Source organism: Nansenia antarctica (genome assembly GCF_963989245.1).
Source record: "Nansenia antarctica genome assembly, chromosome: 7".
Lineage (NCBI taxonomy): Eukaryota > Metazoa > Chordata > Actinopteri > Argentiniformes > Microstomatidae > Nansenia > Nansenia antarctica.
Genome location: NC_137677.1, coordinates 13916794 through 13935231, shown reverse-complemented (window position 1 = coordinate 13935231; position 18438 = coordinate 13916794). Strand labels below are relative to the sequence as shown.

The following is an 18438-nucleotide window of genomic DNA, read 5'->3' as shown; positions in this document are numbered from 1 at the left end:
CCCTTGTGTATGTGCAGTGGATGAAACATAGTGGAGATGCTGTACAACTCACCTCTGTCTCTGTGCCTCCAGGCTAAGGGAGCTAGAAAGACAGAGGACATAGAGCACATAATCAAACACCCCCCAAACAACACACAACAAAACATAAACCGTACAGACATAAATATTTAGTGGCTCAAAAACGCTGATATTGTCTGAGGTGATATTTTTTCCATCTGACTTTTCAGGGGTGCAAACTGGTGATGGCCCAAAAAGGTGACACTTTTTGAGCACTAGCAGTGGTAGATGGATAGCACTAGCACTGATGGTGGTCTCACCGGCGGTCCTAACCTTAACACCCACATAATTATGTTGAAAACAGGTTGTTTACTGTGACTGTGTCCTCCACACTGTCTAGAATTGTACCTAGCTGCATGAAGCTAAAAGTTATTTCAACAGCAGCGGAGTTTAGCAGACAGGAAGATTAGTTAGAAGAATAGTCATCATGTGACTTGGATGAGACGTAGACCCCCCCCCCCCCCCCCCCCCCCCCACCAAATATATTTTTTGCAAATCTACACGATTCACGTCAGAAATGTGACAAGTTTGCCCCCCTGCATATATGAGGTCACCACCACAATGACTGTAAGGGCACTAATAAGTAAAGTATTACATTATTTTTCTCTCCACCTCCTTCAAACCAACCTCATTTGCCTCCCGAGTCTTTTCACTCTCTCATTCAACAACAAACGAAAAATAAAAAGGACACAATCTTCACAAACTGTTACCCTTTTTATTGTAGTCCTCAAATAAACTGTAACGATAAAAACAACAAGGTGGTAACCATAATAATATTTAAAATTGTAAAAGAACAAAAACATTAGACTGTAAGAAATTAAATTAGATTGCCATCTTCGATGCCGTCCCATGTGTCAAAACGTGTGTGGAGCTATTGCATGTCCTTATTTGGGCGAAAAGAGAGAGGGCAGAGGGCCTCTGGGAACAAATTTGTGTTTGCAATTGTCCAGAAACCAATCAGGAATTTAGGAGGTACAGGATGGGGCATGGCCAAATGGGGGAGAGGCAATCACAGGCTAGTGTTAGGTCACCTGAATGCACAGATGCAGAGGGGGACAGGGGGACAGAGAAACCAATCAGGCTTGGCATTATTCTGCTTAAGCATCAACACTTCATAGTTAATAACAGTCTCTCTGGTGAAGTATAGAGCAGCCTGCAGTAGAGATGCACATCAGTAAGCCCTGCTGCGTGCACGTACACACACACACACACACACACACACACACACACACACACACACACACACACACACACACACACACACACACACACACGTAAGAACATAGAAATTGAAAGGGAAGAACAGACATGGTTCTAAATTCCACATAGTTTTTAAACATGGACCCACCAACATCAACATGAAACATAGTCTAACAAATAAAACCCATTGGATTCTTGAGTCATAACATTGTTAACTAAAGCAACAACCAGTCAAACACTCCAAACCTCAGCCACACATACGACGAGTCCTCATCTCCATACTCTAGGATCTAGAACTCTGCTATGAATAACAAATGTCCGCTCTACCCAATGTAGTAGCTGCTCCCCTCTCACAGGTAGTAGAGGAAGTCATCCAGCTTCATGTTGGGCTCTCTGTGGATGCTCTGTCCCACCAGGAAAGCAAGCTTGTGGGCATACTGGCAGGGTGCAGGCACTCGGATGATCCCCTGAAATAATTGGGGGAGACAAAATCAACGACAATTTATGCATCAAAAAACAACTTGCATGCCTGAAATGGGAAAACCATATGTAAATACAGTATGTTTGATTTCATAACCAATATGGATACGTATCAGTAGGTTTAACACTAGGGGCGCGCCGTTTTTTTACCTACTAAAGCGCGACGAGGTGTGGAATCACACGACCACTATTCACAATGGGGGAGGGTGTACTGACCCACAAAAATCGCTAGATGGCGATGTCACGCAAGAAGCGTGGACACGCAACAGAAACACACCGTCCCCCACTGCCCGCAGCGCAGAGCGGAGTGGAGAGGAGATTCATCTAGGAGATTGATCGAGACTGCAGGAGTTTTCATTACTAACGAATGAAAGTTGATTAGCATTATTAAAAATGTGATGATTCAATGTGAACTACACCCTGTTCATGCCTGCATTTGAATTACTGACCAAGAGAATAGTTTAAGCAGACTTTTACCCTGTAATTTTGTGCATTTGTTGTTTTCATTACTCTAAAGTAGACATATCCACACACAAAGAATCATGTTATAAAACAATCTCTGAGTAAATATATCTCGCTTTGAATGCCCTGATGTTCCAAACTCCCAAGATCCCCCCCTCTCTCCCCGTCACAACAGACCTCACGTTTTGATAGCTATGATGCAGCTGCACACGAAATAATGAAAGTTCGGGTAAACCTCCCCTTTAAAACTACTACTGGAAAGACAACCCAGCATACCTGCCAGTTGAAGTACATGTGGCAGAGTTTGTAGGTCAGTTTCTGCATGTGGTCAGGCTTCAGTCCACTGCTGTCATACACCACATTGTAGTGGGTTGGGGAGACGCTTCCCTGTCTAACAGCTTGGCTGACAATGAAGAAGTCGTACCTGAAAATGGGAAATTGCAACTGTAGCCACCGTTTTAAGACTGGATAAAGCAGACATAGCACATCTCTGAAAAAACAACATATTTTCTGAATTGCGTATTGAATCGATACCATTCTGGGCGGGTGACCTCAGTGTCGATGACTGTTCCAGGGGGTGGGTTGGCCATCTTGCCGCCAACTTGGGCAAAGAACCTGGAACTGATCCGCTTCTTCACAACCACCACTGTGAGTTTGGGTCTAGGAGGGGAAGAGAGAAAATACGATCAGAATGATTGGTGATTGAATGTGTTAAAGGGAACCCTGGTTATTAAGACACAGTGTTTCCTCTATATGCATTGATTCGTGGCGGGCCGCCACAAATACATTTTCTACGCCACTAATTGATTCAGGCTGCGCAACGAGAAAGGCAGCGAGGAATTATTATTATTTATTTTTTTATTTGTTTTTCAGATTTTATCCCTTTTTCACCCAATTTGGTAGCCAATTGAACCCAACCTAGCATCCAATTATCCCCTGCCTATTCCGAAGGATCCGCCGCACGACCCCGTGGCCGGCATTCCCAGAAGAGGCCGCCAGGCAGACTAGCTGACTGGCTCCTCGAGCCCAGCACCTGTTATTCCGGCACCCCGGGGGCGCTGTTGCGCGACGGATCCTTGTCCGGAACTACTCCTATACCGCCCTCGGGAACGGCCGCCCAATATGCCGCTCCCCGTGTGTGCCCCAGCCATATCCAGATCTGGCGAGCTGGGATACGATCCCAGTCCCCGGTGGGCAGCTTGCACTAGTGGCCAGTGCTTAGACCGCTACACCACCGCGGGGCGGCAGCGAGGAATTATGATCGGAGAATAGAAAAAGAAAAAGCAGATTTAAGCTAGATTTAGGCCGCTTTCAGACCTACATTTCGTTCCGATTTCGTTCCGATGTTGCAATTAACCTCGTCGGCAACGCGCTTGCAAAGCAATTTTGTGATTGGTCAGAATTTAGCGGATTTCAGGAAATCCCTCTCCTCTCCCTTCGCCCGTCGCCGGTCCCTTTAATCCCGTATCCTAATCGAAAATGCAACATCAGCGACGACTGTGGGTTATTGCATTTACTGCTGTTCTCTGGTTCATGTGCTTATACCAGTGCTCAGTATACAAGTATTTTAAATGAACATTCGTAATGTAGTCTCTGATGTTCATGGTCAACTAAATCAGGCTATTTTGTGAAACAAATAATGTTCCCGCAAATGGGTTAACCGAGCAGCCTCGCACCTAACGCTAGCATCGAACTATTCATAGCATAAACGTTGGTAAATGTCATAAACGACACAGTATTGGCAGGGGAAAAGAAGGGTAGTCGAATTTTTATTGACAACGGATGCTGGAAAAACATGCAGCTAAAATTCAGGGAACATTTGGACAATAAGAGACACAAGGTGTGGTCGCATGGTCTAATTACAGGGCAATATGCGCGGGGCAACAATTATCTATAGCCTCTAAAATCACCACGAACAGAACGGCAGAGGTACGGGTAAGCAGGGCTCATGTCGGTGTCATCAAAGGTAAAAGTTGGTTTTCTTTAACTCAGCTGATAGCATTACCTTGCTGTTGGTTGTTTACCGAATGCTCCATCTGACTGTCACACTGTGATTTTACTTGTGTAAACAGTTAATGAGTAACGTTAGACGGTTTTGTGCGTGTACTCTCATGTAGGCTTGCAATACTTTGTATTGATGAGCTGATCTTTCATTGTGACTGTAAGTCGCAAGTTTATATTCTACGGATGTTGTTCAGTGCTGTATGCGCGTTCCCGGTTCCCTGTGTACTTCATATTCGATGAGCTGATGATCTTTCTCTGTGTGTGTGTGTGTATGTGTGTGTGTGTGTCTTGGGCGTATCTGTCAGTGTGACGATCCACACTGGTACCACCAGTGGGCGCCAATTATCTGTTGTCTTGTTGACCCTCTCTCTTGGTTCCTGATGGGCACAGGTGGGGGTGATCATCCTGATTGTCCCAGGAACTTTAAGAGGGGGTCAAATTGATGGACTCGTTCTCTTCCTTGTCGACCAGCAGCCTTTTTGTTTGTTGTTACTATTTACTTTATCATTATTTCCATTTAACATATTATTCTTTAATAAATCTCCTATTATTGTTCTCCATGTGTCGTCTCCCTTTTTGTCACCTTGTCCTGAGCCAGGCAAGCGTAACAAATTGGGGGCTCGTCCGGGATTGAATTTGGTGAGAGCAATATTCTCTCCCTTTTCATAGTTGATATTCGGGATTGGATTGTTGGATTTGTCCAACTCTATATTGGGAGACCCGCATGGTTATTGTTTATAGTTATTGGGTTTTTGTTGGATTGGATGTAATGTATTGTTTAGTATATTTGGTACGTTGGTTTGGGTGCTGGTGACGAGGGGGAGCTGGCCGTCCGACTGTACTGACAAGGACGTAACTCTTGGTATTGGCTGTGATCTTCGGCTGGAGTTTGGTGAGTGCTGTGTTCTATGCAAAGCAGAGAAGGATAGGTAGGGCGGGTGGTTTAGATACCATCAGAGCTATACGTGAACCCCCGTGCTAGGAGTAGAAGCGCTTAACGCTTGTTTATTGTTTTCGTTTGTTATTTTTGGTGTGTTGAACGCGGGGGCGCCACCAGGCATTTGCTTGGTGGAAGAGTTGCATGTGAACGCACTGAAGACTAGCTGAGTGGTTAGTCAGTCATTACTGAGTTAGATGCGGGGCAGCTCTTACGAAGTATGTTAGTTACTTTTCTGTTTTGTATGTGTGCACAGTTACTCGCTTTAAATGGGCTGAAGATTATGGCTGATATGGGAGTAGTTTATAGGAGGAGTTTGTAATAGGAGGGGAGATTCCCAGTTTGTTAGGGTTGGTTAATATTGGTTATTTGATTATATTGAGTTATGGATGTTTTTGAGGAGTTTGTGGCAGCTCCGTCGGTCGATGGATTGTTACAGTTAACGAAGGAACAACTGTGGAAGGTTGTGGAACATTATGAGGTTAAGCTTGAGGTGGTGAAAGGCCGAGCAAAGAAACAGGACGTAGTGGAGGCTCTACAGACTACGTTAATTAATAGGGGCATACTAAAGGGTAAATTGTCTGTCCCTAAAATATCCGTTGGGGTTGCATCTGGGTCCACTGAGTTAACATTTGATCAACAGAAGGAATTGTTAGCATTACAGATGGAATCACAGACGCGAGAGCGTGAATTTCAGATGCAAGAGCGTGAATTTCAGACGCGAGAGCAGACGCGAGAGCGTGAGTTTCAGGCACAAGAGCGTGCGAGGGACAGGGAATTGGAGTTGGATAAATTGGCTCTTGAACGGGAGCGCCTTAGGTTGATTGCTGAGGGAAAGTTATCTGACGGTGGAGGTGGCGATTCGAGTAATTCTAAGAGGGATAATATGTCTGTCATGGTTAGACTGTTGCCAAAGTTTAATGAAAAAGATCCTGATGTATTCTTTTCACTGTTTGAGAGTGTTGCCGACGATAGGGACTGGTCTACTTCAGACCGCACCGCATTACTACAGAGTGTGCTTATTGGCCGAGCTCAGGAAGCTTATATTGCTCTAAATGGTAGAGAGAGGAAAGATTATGATACAGTTAAGGCCGCTATCCTTAGGGCATATGAACTTGTTCCTGAAGCTTACAGACAGCGGTTTAGACAATGGAAGAAACATGACAAACAAACTCATGTTGAGGTTGTAAGAGAACTAACCAGCCATTTCAATCGTTGGTGCGTGGCGGTAGAGGTGAATACTCTGGAGGATCTGTCAAATTTGATTATTTTGGAACAGTTTAAAACCATTGTCCCTGATCGCATTGCCACTTACGTTAACGAACACAAGGTGAAAACAGCAGATCAAGCCGCGGTGTTGGCAGATGAATTTGTACTGACTAATAAGAGTCAGTTTGGTGAACATCGTTTTCGTAGCGAGGGGAGCCGTAGACATAATCCGAACGTGACTGACCTATTGGTAAATCGTACACAATTCCCTAACGAAGGTCCTGGTTATTCTGTCCCCTTTTCAAGGTCGGAGCATGGCAGTCAGAGTAGAGTAGATCCTAACTCGACATGCAATTATTGCCTTGAGAAGGGTCACTGGAAACAGGAGTGTCCTGTCCTAAAAGGAAAGAAAACCTACAGTGGGAAGGGGGGCTCTGTTAGACCGTTGGCACTTGCAGTGCATGCTTGTGGGGCAGCAGTAAGAGTGTCTGGGGTTGCCGAGAGGTCTCCCTTTAAACCAGGGGTGATGGCATCCTCAGTATCCAGCCCACCCGCGGCTACTGAGTTGGCGGGGGCACTACAGGGCTCTGCTTCCATACAGATTAGCGAGGAGGATCCTGATTTTGGCCCGTTTATTACTACAGGTTTCGTTTCTCTGGTGGGAAGCCCACAGAAAGTGCCTGTCCAGATACTTCGTGATACAGGGGCTTCAGAATCTTTTATATTGGAATCGGTTTTGACATTCTCTCAGGAGTCAAGTGTGGGGACCAGCGTTTTGATTAGAGGGATGGGGATGCAGACTTTGTCTGTCCCCTTGCATGAAATTGAGCTTTGCTCTGATCTGGTCCAGGGGGTAGTGACCATTGGTGTTCGACCCTCTCTGCCTGTGGTGGGTGTGGCAGTCATTTTAGGAAATAACCTGGCTGGAGGAAGAGTGTGGAGTGATGTGCCTCCACCTCTGGTAGTTAGTTCTGGGTTTACACGACCAACAGGACCCGACCTTAGTGTGAAGGAGTTTCCTGAGGTTTTTACTGCCTGCGCCATGACTCGTGCTATGAGTTGCATGGACCCTAAAATTGATGATGGTAAAGAGTCTGATAAGTTCACTCCTGACAATTCTGTTTTTCAGTTACCAGATCTGCCGCCGTCTTTGTCTCGGAGTGAGTTGATTTTAGCCCAACAGGAGGATCCTGAGCTGAAGCTGCTGCTCAGTGGGATTCAGCCTAAGGATGAGCTGGAGAGCTCTGAAAGTGGTTGTTTTCTCTTGGAGGATGTGTTGGTTCGTCAATGGCTTCCTCATAATGATTGTTCTGTGAGTGACCCAGTTTTCCAGGCAAAATTTACTGGTCCCTACTCTGTTGTACGACAGGTGTCCGAACAGAATTATTTGATCGATGCCCCTAGCCGTAGAGGGTCTACACAGACCACAGTGCATGGGGTGTCTCCATCTCCGTCCACTCCTGTCGTAGCAGCAGGAGGGGAGGAGGATGTGAGTGGGCCTGGAGACGGTGTTTTGCGTCCTCGGCTTAAGACCATGAGACATTGGCTGAGTTATGTGTTATTGTTTGAGTACTGTTTGGTTTCTGTTTGGCACTGGTTTGGGCTCTGCAGCACTTTGATGTTTATGTGGGAGGGGGGGGTCCCATCCAGTGGTCGTTTGTTCAGATCATAACCCCCTGACCTTTTTGCATACTTTGCAGAGTCCGAGCCAGCGCCTTACCAGGTGAATCAATGCTGCCGGTCTAAAACTCTTGTCCTTAATCTCTCTTTCTCTTGCTCCTCCCTCCTTAAATAGAGCTTTTCCAGGTACCAGGAATTGCTGGAGGGTGGGCAGGTTGTAGGGGAGGTTGGGATTTGACGTTTAGGCTGTGTGGCAGAGATCACCGTTTTTTGTTGCCATAAACTATTGTTATTATTTGTATTATTTGTAATCTGGGAAACAAATTAGCAGAGACCTTTTTAGTAGGCCTCTGTTTTAAGGGGGGGGATGTGACGATCCACACTGGTACCACCAGTGGGCGCCAATTATCTGTTGTCTTGTTGACCCTCTCTCTTGGTTCCTGATGGGCACAGGTGGGGGTGATCATCCTGATTGTCCCAGGAACTTTAAGAGGGGGTCAAATTGATGGACTCGTTCTCTTCCTTGTCGACCAGCAGCCTTTTTGTTTGTTGTTACTATTTACTTTATCATTATTTCCATTTAACATATTATTCTTTAATAAATCTCCTATTATTGTTCTCCATGTGTCGTCTCCCTTTTTGTCACCTTGTCCTGAGCCAGGCAAGCGTAACAGTCAGTCACATGTATATGTTCAGTGCTGTATGCGCGTTCCGCATGTTCTGCTGCAGCTGTAGGATATCTTGGTATTTGATCACCTTCTATATAAAAATCACTGTTTTTTTTATGTTGCCACCCTTTAGTTTTTGGTGAAATTACGTCTTTGTTTTGAGCGCCAGTGCGCGTTTCATGTGCGTGCATTTTTTTTTTTTTTACCACTCCTCCACTAATGTGAAAAATCCTAGAGGAAACACTGAAGATATGTAGGCCTTAATACGCTCTAATTGCCATCTCGTACTAAAATATGTTGGTAGAAAGACATGAAAAATTTTGATTATGTTAGAAATCCTCAATTAAGGTGTAGGTCCTTAAGGTCCTCTTACGTGTAGTCCTTTCCCATGGTGCTGATTGAGTCCAGGATCTGTGGCACTTCGTAGTTGACCACACTCTGCAGCATCCCGTCCCCCACTCCGTCTCTGTAGATAATGATGCGTGAGGGCAGGCACTGGTTGTGCTTCAGCCAGGCCTTCAGTGCACCTGGGAAAGAGAGCCTGCACTTAGGATACTAGGGATCATTCTCATGCTTCTCTGAGGGATTATGTTGAAAAGAAGACTTGGAAGACATTGTTACAATGTGGCAGTCAGTGGTCAATTTTGATATGGTATCTTATTTGAAATGCTTTGTTGTTTCATTGAACTTGCCTTGCAGAGCCACTTTCAAGCCATCCATGATCTCCTGACCACGGCTCTGAACCACACACTTGGAGAACCACCTGGAAAACAAGAGGAATCAGTTGGTACTGGCTACCAACATTGGTGGTAAAGAGCACATTCATAACCCAAGGCCATGCTTCTCCATGCTCATCCACATACCTGGACATGCCCTTGTTGAGACTGGCCACCAGAGCTCCAATGGACCTATTCCCTGCAGCTATGTCGTGGTAGCAGTCAATGCCCACGATCATCAGCTGCTGGAGCTGTGAAACAGAGGCAGGTGAAGTTACACCTTACAAAGTTTGGTTTAGCACATGCTTCTATTGAGATACATGGGGTGGAACATAAGATTGTGGATGGAGATCACATAGGTGTGAAATGTGTGGTTGTAGAAATAGAACACGCTGTAGAAATTGTACCTGCACCCATGTGAGGTAGTCAGTCAGATAAATGTTATCCACATTAAAAAGGGAAAGTTTATCCAAAATTCATGTTCATGTGTATTTCTGGTCAATCCATAATGCATACCGTCTCAAACTATCATCATTTCAAAACGTATCATAGCTATCAAAACTCAAAGTCTATGTTTACTTCCTAAAAAAGCCCCAGAGTTAATATAATCTGGAATCGGGAATCTTGAGCAATTTGGAACATCAGGACTGATGACGGCATTCAAAGCGAGATATCTTGACCGTTTATATATATACTGTATATCTTCATCGTTTTTAATGTGTCTATTGAATAATGAAAACAACAAATAATAAAATTCCACTTTAAACTTATCATGAGCATTGGTCTGTATGTGCACAGCCATTTTTTTTATATATTGGGCCCCAACAACATTTGTGACTTTGGGTTTATTTCAATTCACTGTGCGACTTACTGGGATCTCCACACTCCAGAGCTCTCCTCCCATCTTGCAGTTCATCTGCAGGGCAATCTTGGTGGCCACAGTCATGACGACCTGTTGGCGGGAAAGGGTGCGAGCCAACACACACTGGCTGGGGGTGGGACAGTCCACACACAGGTACTTCTTCACACTGTCATACTTATCCTTCCTGTTGCTGGGGAGGATCACCACCACCTGAGGAGGTAACACACATGCTTTAGTCCTCATTCAACACCTAGAGGTGGTTACCTGGACACAGATTAAGACGATTGCTAGACATGTTATGCTCAGAGACTAACCATCTGGGTGGTCTCGGTAACGTTGTGCTGCAGAGCCCTGAGCAGAGACTCCTGGCGGTCCTCGTACTCCACCCTGTACACAGACCAAAACTGTCAAAGCACTGAGACATCTAACCAATGGGACTTCCACTGATGATACCATGTTCATTTTCAGATAACACCCAAGTATGATTGGCAAAGAATACTCAAGGCTTTGTAAAACACCTGTGGTACAATACTGCAGCTTAAAGTGCTCATTAACTCAAGCTTGGAACCTTAATTCTAGCTGTGCCCATTCACAGCTGGACTCACCGTTGTAATTAACTTAGGTATCATATGTTGCTCCCTGCCACTAGGTGGTGCTATAGCACTGTGTGTGTGTGTGTGTGTGTGTGTGTGTGTGTGTGTGTGTGTGTGTGTGTGTGTGTGTGCCTCCTTCCAGTCTCCTCCAACCCAGAGTGAGAACTCACATAACAGGCCTCTGCATGCGGATGCCCATGGGTGGGGACACCTTATTTAAGCCGTCCAGGAGGGCGTGGGCTACGTCAGCGTTGCGGTGGGTAAAGAACATGATCCAGTTGTCCAGTGGCCGGCTGCTGATCAGGGGGATCCCCCTCATTTCTTTGGACCAGTCTGCTGCCCAAGCGTTGTAGTCGTACTGGGAGACAGAAGAAAAAGGAAAAAAAAGGTTTTTGAGTTTGTTGCAATCACAGATTATGACAGGCATATATACATGCAAATACATGACCAGCAAACATTCTTGTTTGGAGCTAGATCAGTACATGTTGCAGTAAAACAGAAATGTTTAGCAAGAGCTTCAAACTGCAGGTAACAAGTACTGTAATAAGCCACACTGGGGACATCATTTCTGATGTATTCAATACCGATCTGGATCCTTGGATAATCCTCTCAGTAGGGAGGACTCTGCCTGTGAGGTTCAGGAGTTTGTTGTCAAAGTTGAGCCCCCAGGTATTAATTTCAGCCTCAGCCTCAGGGATCCTGCAAGGTGGTCAGTTTTGCAATCAACGTTGTGATATCAATATTGTAACCACTTAAAGCTGGGGTGTAGAGTCAACATTACATCAGTGCAAGGCTGCTCATAGTCAAACTATATAGAGTGTGACGTACTTGTGGATGTTATTGACAAAGCGATTGAGACGCTGCTCCCTCTGCTCTGGGTTCAGTCTGGTGTGGGTGGCCAGGTCCTTCATGATGTTGAAGTCACTGCGCATCTTGTCCGTCAGGCCTATTAAAAGAAAAAAAAAATAGCAGTGTATATAATACTAAAATAAATACTGTCCATAAGTAGTGTTTGTGAGGTTTCTCTAGTGTCAAGTCAGTGGTACCTGTAAGGTAGCAGAACTCAGGGATGAGCATGGCTGGGCCAGGGGGCGGCCCCCCAGAAGGGCCCATCTTCTTCACATGGCTTACCAGAAGGGCCTGCCGGTTGTCGGTGATGTCCAGACTATATTGCTGAATGAAAGTGTTAAATCATAATGAGTTCAGTGGTTACTGTGACACATGGTCAGTGATATGGTCTGATAGTTTAAGTTTATGAGACAACACCTACAGTTTTGTAGTATTCTTTGAAGGAGATGTCAGAGTCCCCTCTCTTGAATGTGTTAGTAGGAGTGTGGTCCCATGCGATATCATCAATCCTGTAGGTCTTGTTATTGTACCTGAGAGAAAAAATTCCCATAGACAGTTGGTTGTTATAAATGTGAATGTTTCTTTGCAACAATGTAAAAGTGGTTATTATAAGGTTGAATAAACATTTAGTTATTTATTTTTTTATAAATATGAATATGCGCAAATCTAAGTAGAGCTTAGTGCTTAGTACCTACTCTGCATTACTGTAAAGCGTTACCGTAGAGAAACAACAGTTGTATCTCTGCGTTCATCTAGTGGTGGGTCTTACTTGGTGAGGACAATTTGGCCCACCAGCTCCTTGGTGCAGGCCTCCATGAAGCGCTGGTCCCCACACTGCTGCTTGAGATTGCCCATGAAAGCGAGCACTGTTTCACTGCGCAGCACCTTGTGGCTCACATCCATACTCAGCATGATGCCCGACTCATACTGCAGGATGGTGGTGGTGAAGCCAGGCCAGATGGTCAGTCTGAAGAGCACATGCATACAACATGCCACACAATGAAGGACACAACAACATCTTTATTCTGTCTCTTTTGTCTTTATGGGTAAAACCACTGCCGAGACAGGTAAGGCACAGACCTGTGCTGTGGGATATTGAGTGGTTCATTTGGGTCGTAGTAATGGCGTCCAATTTGTTGCATGTTTAGTATCCGCAGCACCCTAGAACAAACAGAGAAAAACATTTTTACAGACAATGACGGAATAGAGACCGACAGAGAATGAATGAATGAATGGTCTTTATTGTCATTGATATAGTACAGGTACCAAACAACGAAATTTGGGAGGGGGGGCTCCCCTGGTGCTAGGAAAAAAACTAAAAACAAGAAGGGAAAAGAGCTGGTTTACATAAATAAAGGCTATGTACACTATCCACTATACTATACTATACAAATTAAAACACTGTGCTGTACTCTATGCTATGCTATACCTATTCTAACATTTCCTATCTCTGAACCTTATGTACCCGAGGGTTGTCATATTGCACATAGTGTTATTGCACATTCATTTAAAGTGTCGCAGTTTGCAGGTTTGAAATGTTCACAGTTGTGTTTCAGTATTGCACTTGATTTCAATCTAGTAGCTGCCATCAAATTGTCTAGATTGTCCAGGGCCTAGAACCTAGGTCTTTGCTGTGTTCAGGGCCTGAATGGCCCTGGGGTAGAAGCTGAGCTTCAGTCTGTTTGTCCTTGCGAACATGGTCCTGAACCGCCTGTCCGAGGGCAGCCGAGCAAAGAAACGTGAGTTTGTGTCTTATTATAGGTCAACACAACCATAACCTTTCACTGGGTGCTCTGACCTTCTGAAGATGATGTTGTAGAACTGCAGGCACACTGGAGAGGTGGGTGGCAGCTCATTGGTCAGAGTGATCGTGATCTGGACATCCTCTCCATGGTTGGTCCGAGACTGAAGTACAGTCTCCTACAAAATACAATGGAAGCTCTGTGTTAAGGTTTCTCAATGAATTACAATTAGAACATGCTTCTCAAAACAGCATGTGGGAGCTGATCCATCAGCTTTAGATCATACTGTAGTTAGTATGTTTTTCACTCTTGCTCCAACAATTAACAGTTAACTACTTTGACAAGTTCTTACATGCCGTTTGGTAAATTATGATCTTAGTCTATCACAAATCTGAGTGATAGAGCCATCAGAAGAACCGAACCCTCTCGTGTACTGTACCCGGTTCTCAAGTCTGTGAGGCAGGAAGAGGAGGGCTCCATCAAAGGTGCGGGCTGAGCCTAGCGTCTCGTTATGATGATACAAGAGGGCAGAACGCATGCGGCGGGACTCTATGGGGGGCTTGTAGTCCACATGGTACTGGTAAAGCACCCACTGAGGTCGGGAAAGGATGCGGAAGAAGTTGGCTTTCAGTTGAATAGGAGAGCCAGAGGACCCTGAAGACATATCACAGATGACAGCATTATATTACAGAAAACAGAACAATGACATTCTTCTGCAATGGGTTTAATGAGGATTTCATACATGGATGCATCATGTTGTTCATTATTCTAAAACTACACTATAATTGTGACCATGTAATGGCTGGCTAACACACCAGTCTTGGATTTCTTGACATGCTCCATGGCCTGCCTGGTGTTGATTCCTACATCATGGAAATCACCACGGCGTCCACCCCTCTCTCCGATCTTCACCTGCTGAAAGCCTGAAGATATCTTAAGAAGATCTGTGGAAACAAAGGGCAGAGAAATAATGCAGTTTCACTCACTCTCATTTCACATTAAACACATTGATTGAACACATTTCAAATGTAAAATGTTAGGCTTGACTACTGGTATAGGAGAGGAAGAATTAAAAGTAAAAGTGCACTTAAGGCTTGACAGGTAGACCATATGCGCAGAAAGACATGATTAATCAATGCTTGCAGTAACGTTTCTGTTCACTGTTTTCGTTCCCTCAACTCTCAAATCCACTCGCCATGAACAAACATTTGAACAAGTTACAGAAGCAACTGCGTTCCAGATAGTGTTGTTCCGATACCGATACTAGTATCGGCATGGCCACCGATACGCACAAAAATGCTGGTATCGGTATCGGCGAGTACTAACAAATAACACCCGATACCAAACTTGTGATGCGCGTTTTGCACAGGCTGCATTCGTAATTCGCTCTTAGAACGCTGGAGCGCACAGTGGTATCAACGTCATAAAGGGACCAAGCAATTTGATTGGACAAGAGGCATTCCTTGAGTGGTGATCAGATTTCCAGAGCGAATTTACGAACGCACCCACAGCGTCCCGCAACTCGGTGAATGAATTGTCTCCGGTGACGGTGTGAAGACACGAGAAACATTCAATTTTTAAAGTTGAGCAAAGTAAATAGGATTTTACAAGTCCCGTTAACAAGTATATCATCACCTGTGATCGGCAAGCATGGCCCCTAAGGATTATGTGGCAGAGAAAGGTACGTTTTGTTTTACCGGCGTTACTCATACAGACAGTGTGTAGTTGAGTTGCTGCTACTGTTCAATGAACAGAACATGCAAAGCGACAGGCACTGCTGGGGATGAAGAGCTATGTAATGTTATACGCGTAACTAATAACTAGCTATCGTTCTTGACTTTTGATTTCAACAATGGTGCCACGTTTGCCCACTTCTCACCAGGGTAACTAATTCTGTTGGCCAATGCATGGTAGCTAAAAAAACAACCCCGTTTCATGAAGCACACACCGGACTGTCAAAGTTATAAAAACCAGTGTCTAGAACTTTTAAGTCTACTTGCGTTTAGCTAGAAACTTTGCTAGGAGTCTCCGACTAGAAGGTTTAAACCCTAGCAGCATTCTTTGCTTGTCAGGCTTCAAAACTACCCGGATGGAATAACTCGGAAGAAGTCCGGGCCAGTCTCCGTGTCAAACCTAGTCGAATATGGAAGTGATTTCACAAATTCATTGAACTGCACTTTGACAAATCGTGTGCCTTCACATATATTAGTACCTGGCCACATTCTTCTTTTGATGGGCGACACCGCCTTCACTCCCCAGTCCCACAGGCCGGCCCTGCTGTTATGATTAGTTACAGAACCAAATGGTACCTTGATTGAGTTGGTTAATAGTTTTTTGTTGATACTTTTCACGATACCAAACACCTGATGCCAGACTAAGTGTTAGCAATAATTTTACATCGAGGTGAGTATGCGGCTCAAAAAACATGTTTTTTTGTTTTGTTTTTTCAAACGCCGTGGTATCGGATCGGTACTCGGTATCGGCAAGTACTGCACGGTCAGGTATCGGTATCGGTATCGGGATCAAAAAATGGTATCGGAACAACACTAGTTCCAGACAAACTCGACCTCCGACTCAATGGAACGCATCATACACTGAAAATTCACTGGTGCATATTGAACCGTGGATGGCGAACCATACAGTTCAATATAAACAGAGAACCGTTGCACCCCTAATATGCATTAGCTACTTTAAATGACCATAGAACACAGCACCTTCTGAGGACACAAGTCCCGGGGCAATTTTCTGTCTTCCACGACCCTCAAGTTGACCCTCAGAAGTGGAGTGAACTGGCCGTGCTTCCTCCTGAGGGGGAGCCTTTAAGAAAAAACATTAAAATGTAATCAAAAATACTTTATTGAAAGCCCTTACCAGTTCCTATAATAACTCATGTTTCATATCAACAACACTCCACAAAATTACTGTGAAAACTCATAAAGGTAAGTGAAGTAATCTTAACCACTCAATTAGCAGTGCAAGAGCATTCAAATACAGTCAGAACTGAATTAATGATATGCCTAAAAGCTATTACAGTGACAGAATACAATAGTGACCTTATAAATTCAGCATTACATTACATTTGTTGTCTTCTGGCAGAGATGCCATCATAGGATTATTTAGCCTGATCCATTCTCATCCTATTATATTTATATCGAGGATACACTACACAATTTATAAAAATCTTCATACCGGAAAACCTCTGACATTTTGTGATCACCCTTGCCCAAATGATTGTGTCTTGCTGTTGCTCTCTCCAAGATCAGGGGTTCTCACATCACACATTTTAATTTATACATTTACATAAGATTTGACCATCAAGACCCTACAGTAGCCTCAATTCATACAGCCATGTTGGTACAGCCATGCGTAACGGCGAAATCCTGTGATCAGAATTAATTCCTACAATATGTTGGTAATTGATGTGTATAAGGATTCTTAATGAACTCACCGACAGCGCCCCTGGTGGCCCAGTCTCTTGACCGCGTGCACGACCCCTCGGTCTTGCTCTGGCTCGACCCGTCATGTTAGGGTTTGGGTTAACACTGGAACATACGTCAACATTGGGATTTGAAAATAAGGGATATCCCCCGCACGCCCCCCCCCCCCCACCACCGTCCACAAACCATACCCCTTACATTTAGACAAGGGGACACAGTCAATCAACCACCTGCTTCAGTGCAACAAGAATTGGGTTAACTAGTTCCTATGATGAAGTAAGTGACTACAACGATGAATTGAGAATCAAGGACCCCAATTGAAATAAGCCAGTGGCTTTCTTGGGTTTTTATCCTGTTAGTTGACCTTGTATGTAATATGTACTTTCATGTACCTACTCCTGCAAATTCTTCTAATAAAGTTTTCAATCAATCAAAAAACAGGTGATCAGAATCAGATACCTGGTTGAAAGTAAAATACTTTGAACATCCCTGCATGAAAACACAAAAGGGCATATCAATTCAGCACATTTATTTATACATTACTTGACACCATGATGTCAATGGGAATTTAAGAGCGGCGCAATGCTACCAGCGATAATTTCAAAACAGAGATAATCGAGGCTGCGTTCGTAAATACGCTCTGGAAATCTGATCACCACTCATGGAATGCCTCTTGTCCAATCAAATTACGTGGTCCCTTTATGACGTTGCACCTAGTGTGCGTTCCGGCGCTCTCAGAGCAAGATTACGAACGCAGCCCAAGAAACGAGAGGAAACAAGTCAACTCCGACATGGATATAACGATTGTGCGCATGCGACAACGTCCAACAATTAAGTGTTAAATGATATTATATTATAGGTTAAAAATACGGGAGATGTATGGGAAAATATTTAAACGGGAGCACAACGGGAAATAAAGGTAAAATACGGGAGAATCCCGGGAAAAACGGGAGGGTTGACAGAATGCACTGGAATGGAACTGGAAGAAACATACAAATTAAACTTCTCATTCTACAATGTTAACATAGCAAAGTTTGACATGACCACCACGTGTACATTTGAACACAGTTAAAGACAGTCACGAGCACATGTCCTGACCACAGTCGTGACCACATACTGGTGCAAAGTGCTGCTGCACAGGCAAGAGACCAGACGTAGCTAGCTAACTAACTAACCACTTTGTACTTCATACATTAGCTAATGGACTCATCGTTGCTTCTGTTGTCTACAGTTAAAATTCATTGCTTTAGATGTATTAATTACTAACCGGCTAATATTATTGAACATTTAAACATTGCGTCGACTTCACTACGACCACGGACATTTCGGTCCTAACTAGCGCTGCTATGGCGCATCTGTCTTATCACAGTTGCACGACAGTTACAGCTTGTAGAATCCTTACTAATCTGTCTATTCATACACAGGTTGTTCATTTAGAATTAGATAATTATTATTATTATTATTATTATTATTATTATTATTTACCTTCCAAAGAGAGGTTAAATACAGCTTGTAACAGTCTCTCCACAGTCTCTTCAATCTCACAGTCTCTTCAATCAGGTAGCACGCGCAGGTGTCAATCAGCGACGCGCATGCGCAGGT

The 18438-nt window shown here is 44.2% G+C and overlaps 1 protein-coding gene across 1 annotated transcript; it reads right to left on the bottom strand.

The window, feature by feature from the left end:
- Positions 1-1607: 1607 nt before the first annotated feature.
- LOC308161425 (piwi-like protein 1) lies at positions 1608-16922 on the bottom strand (the record flags this gene model as incomplete). Its single annotated transcript, XM_080535443.1, has 20 exons — positions 1608-1724; positions 2476-2623; positions 2734-2859; positions 9011-9164; positions 9330-9400; positions 9501-9604; positions 10225-10425; positions 10530-10602; positions 10979-11166; positions 11393-11507; positions 11637-11754; positions 11855-11981; positions 12079-12187; positions 12427-12624; positions 12738-12818; positions 13456-13577; positions 13839-14053; positions 14215-14343; positions 16114-16216; positions 16848-16922. 20 exons carry the CDS (start codon positions 16920-16922, stop codon positions 1608-1610), a joined length of 2574 nt encoding a protein of 857 aa, XP_080391569.1.
- Positions 16923-18438: the final 1516 nt, after the last annotated feature.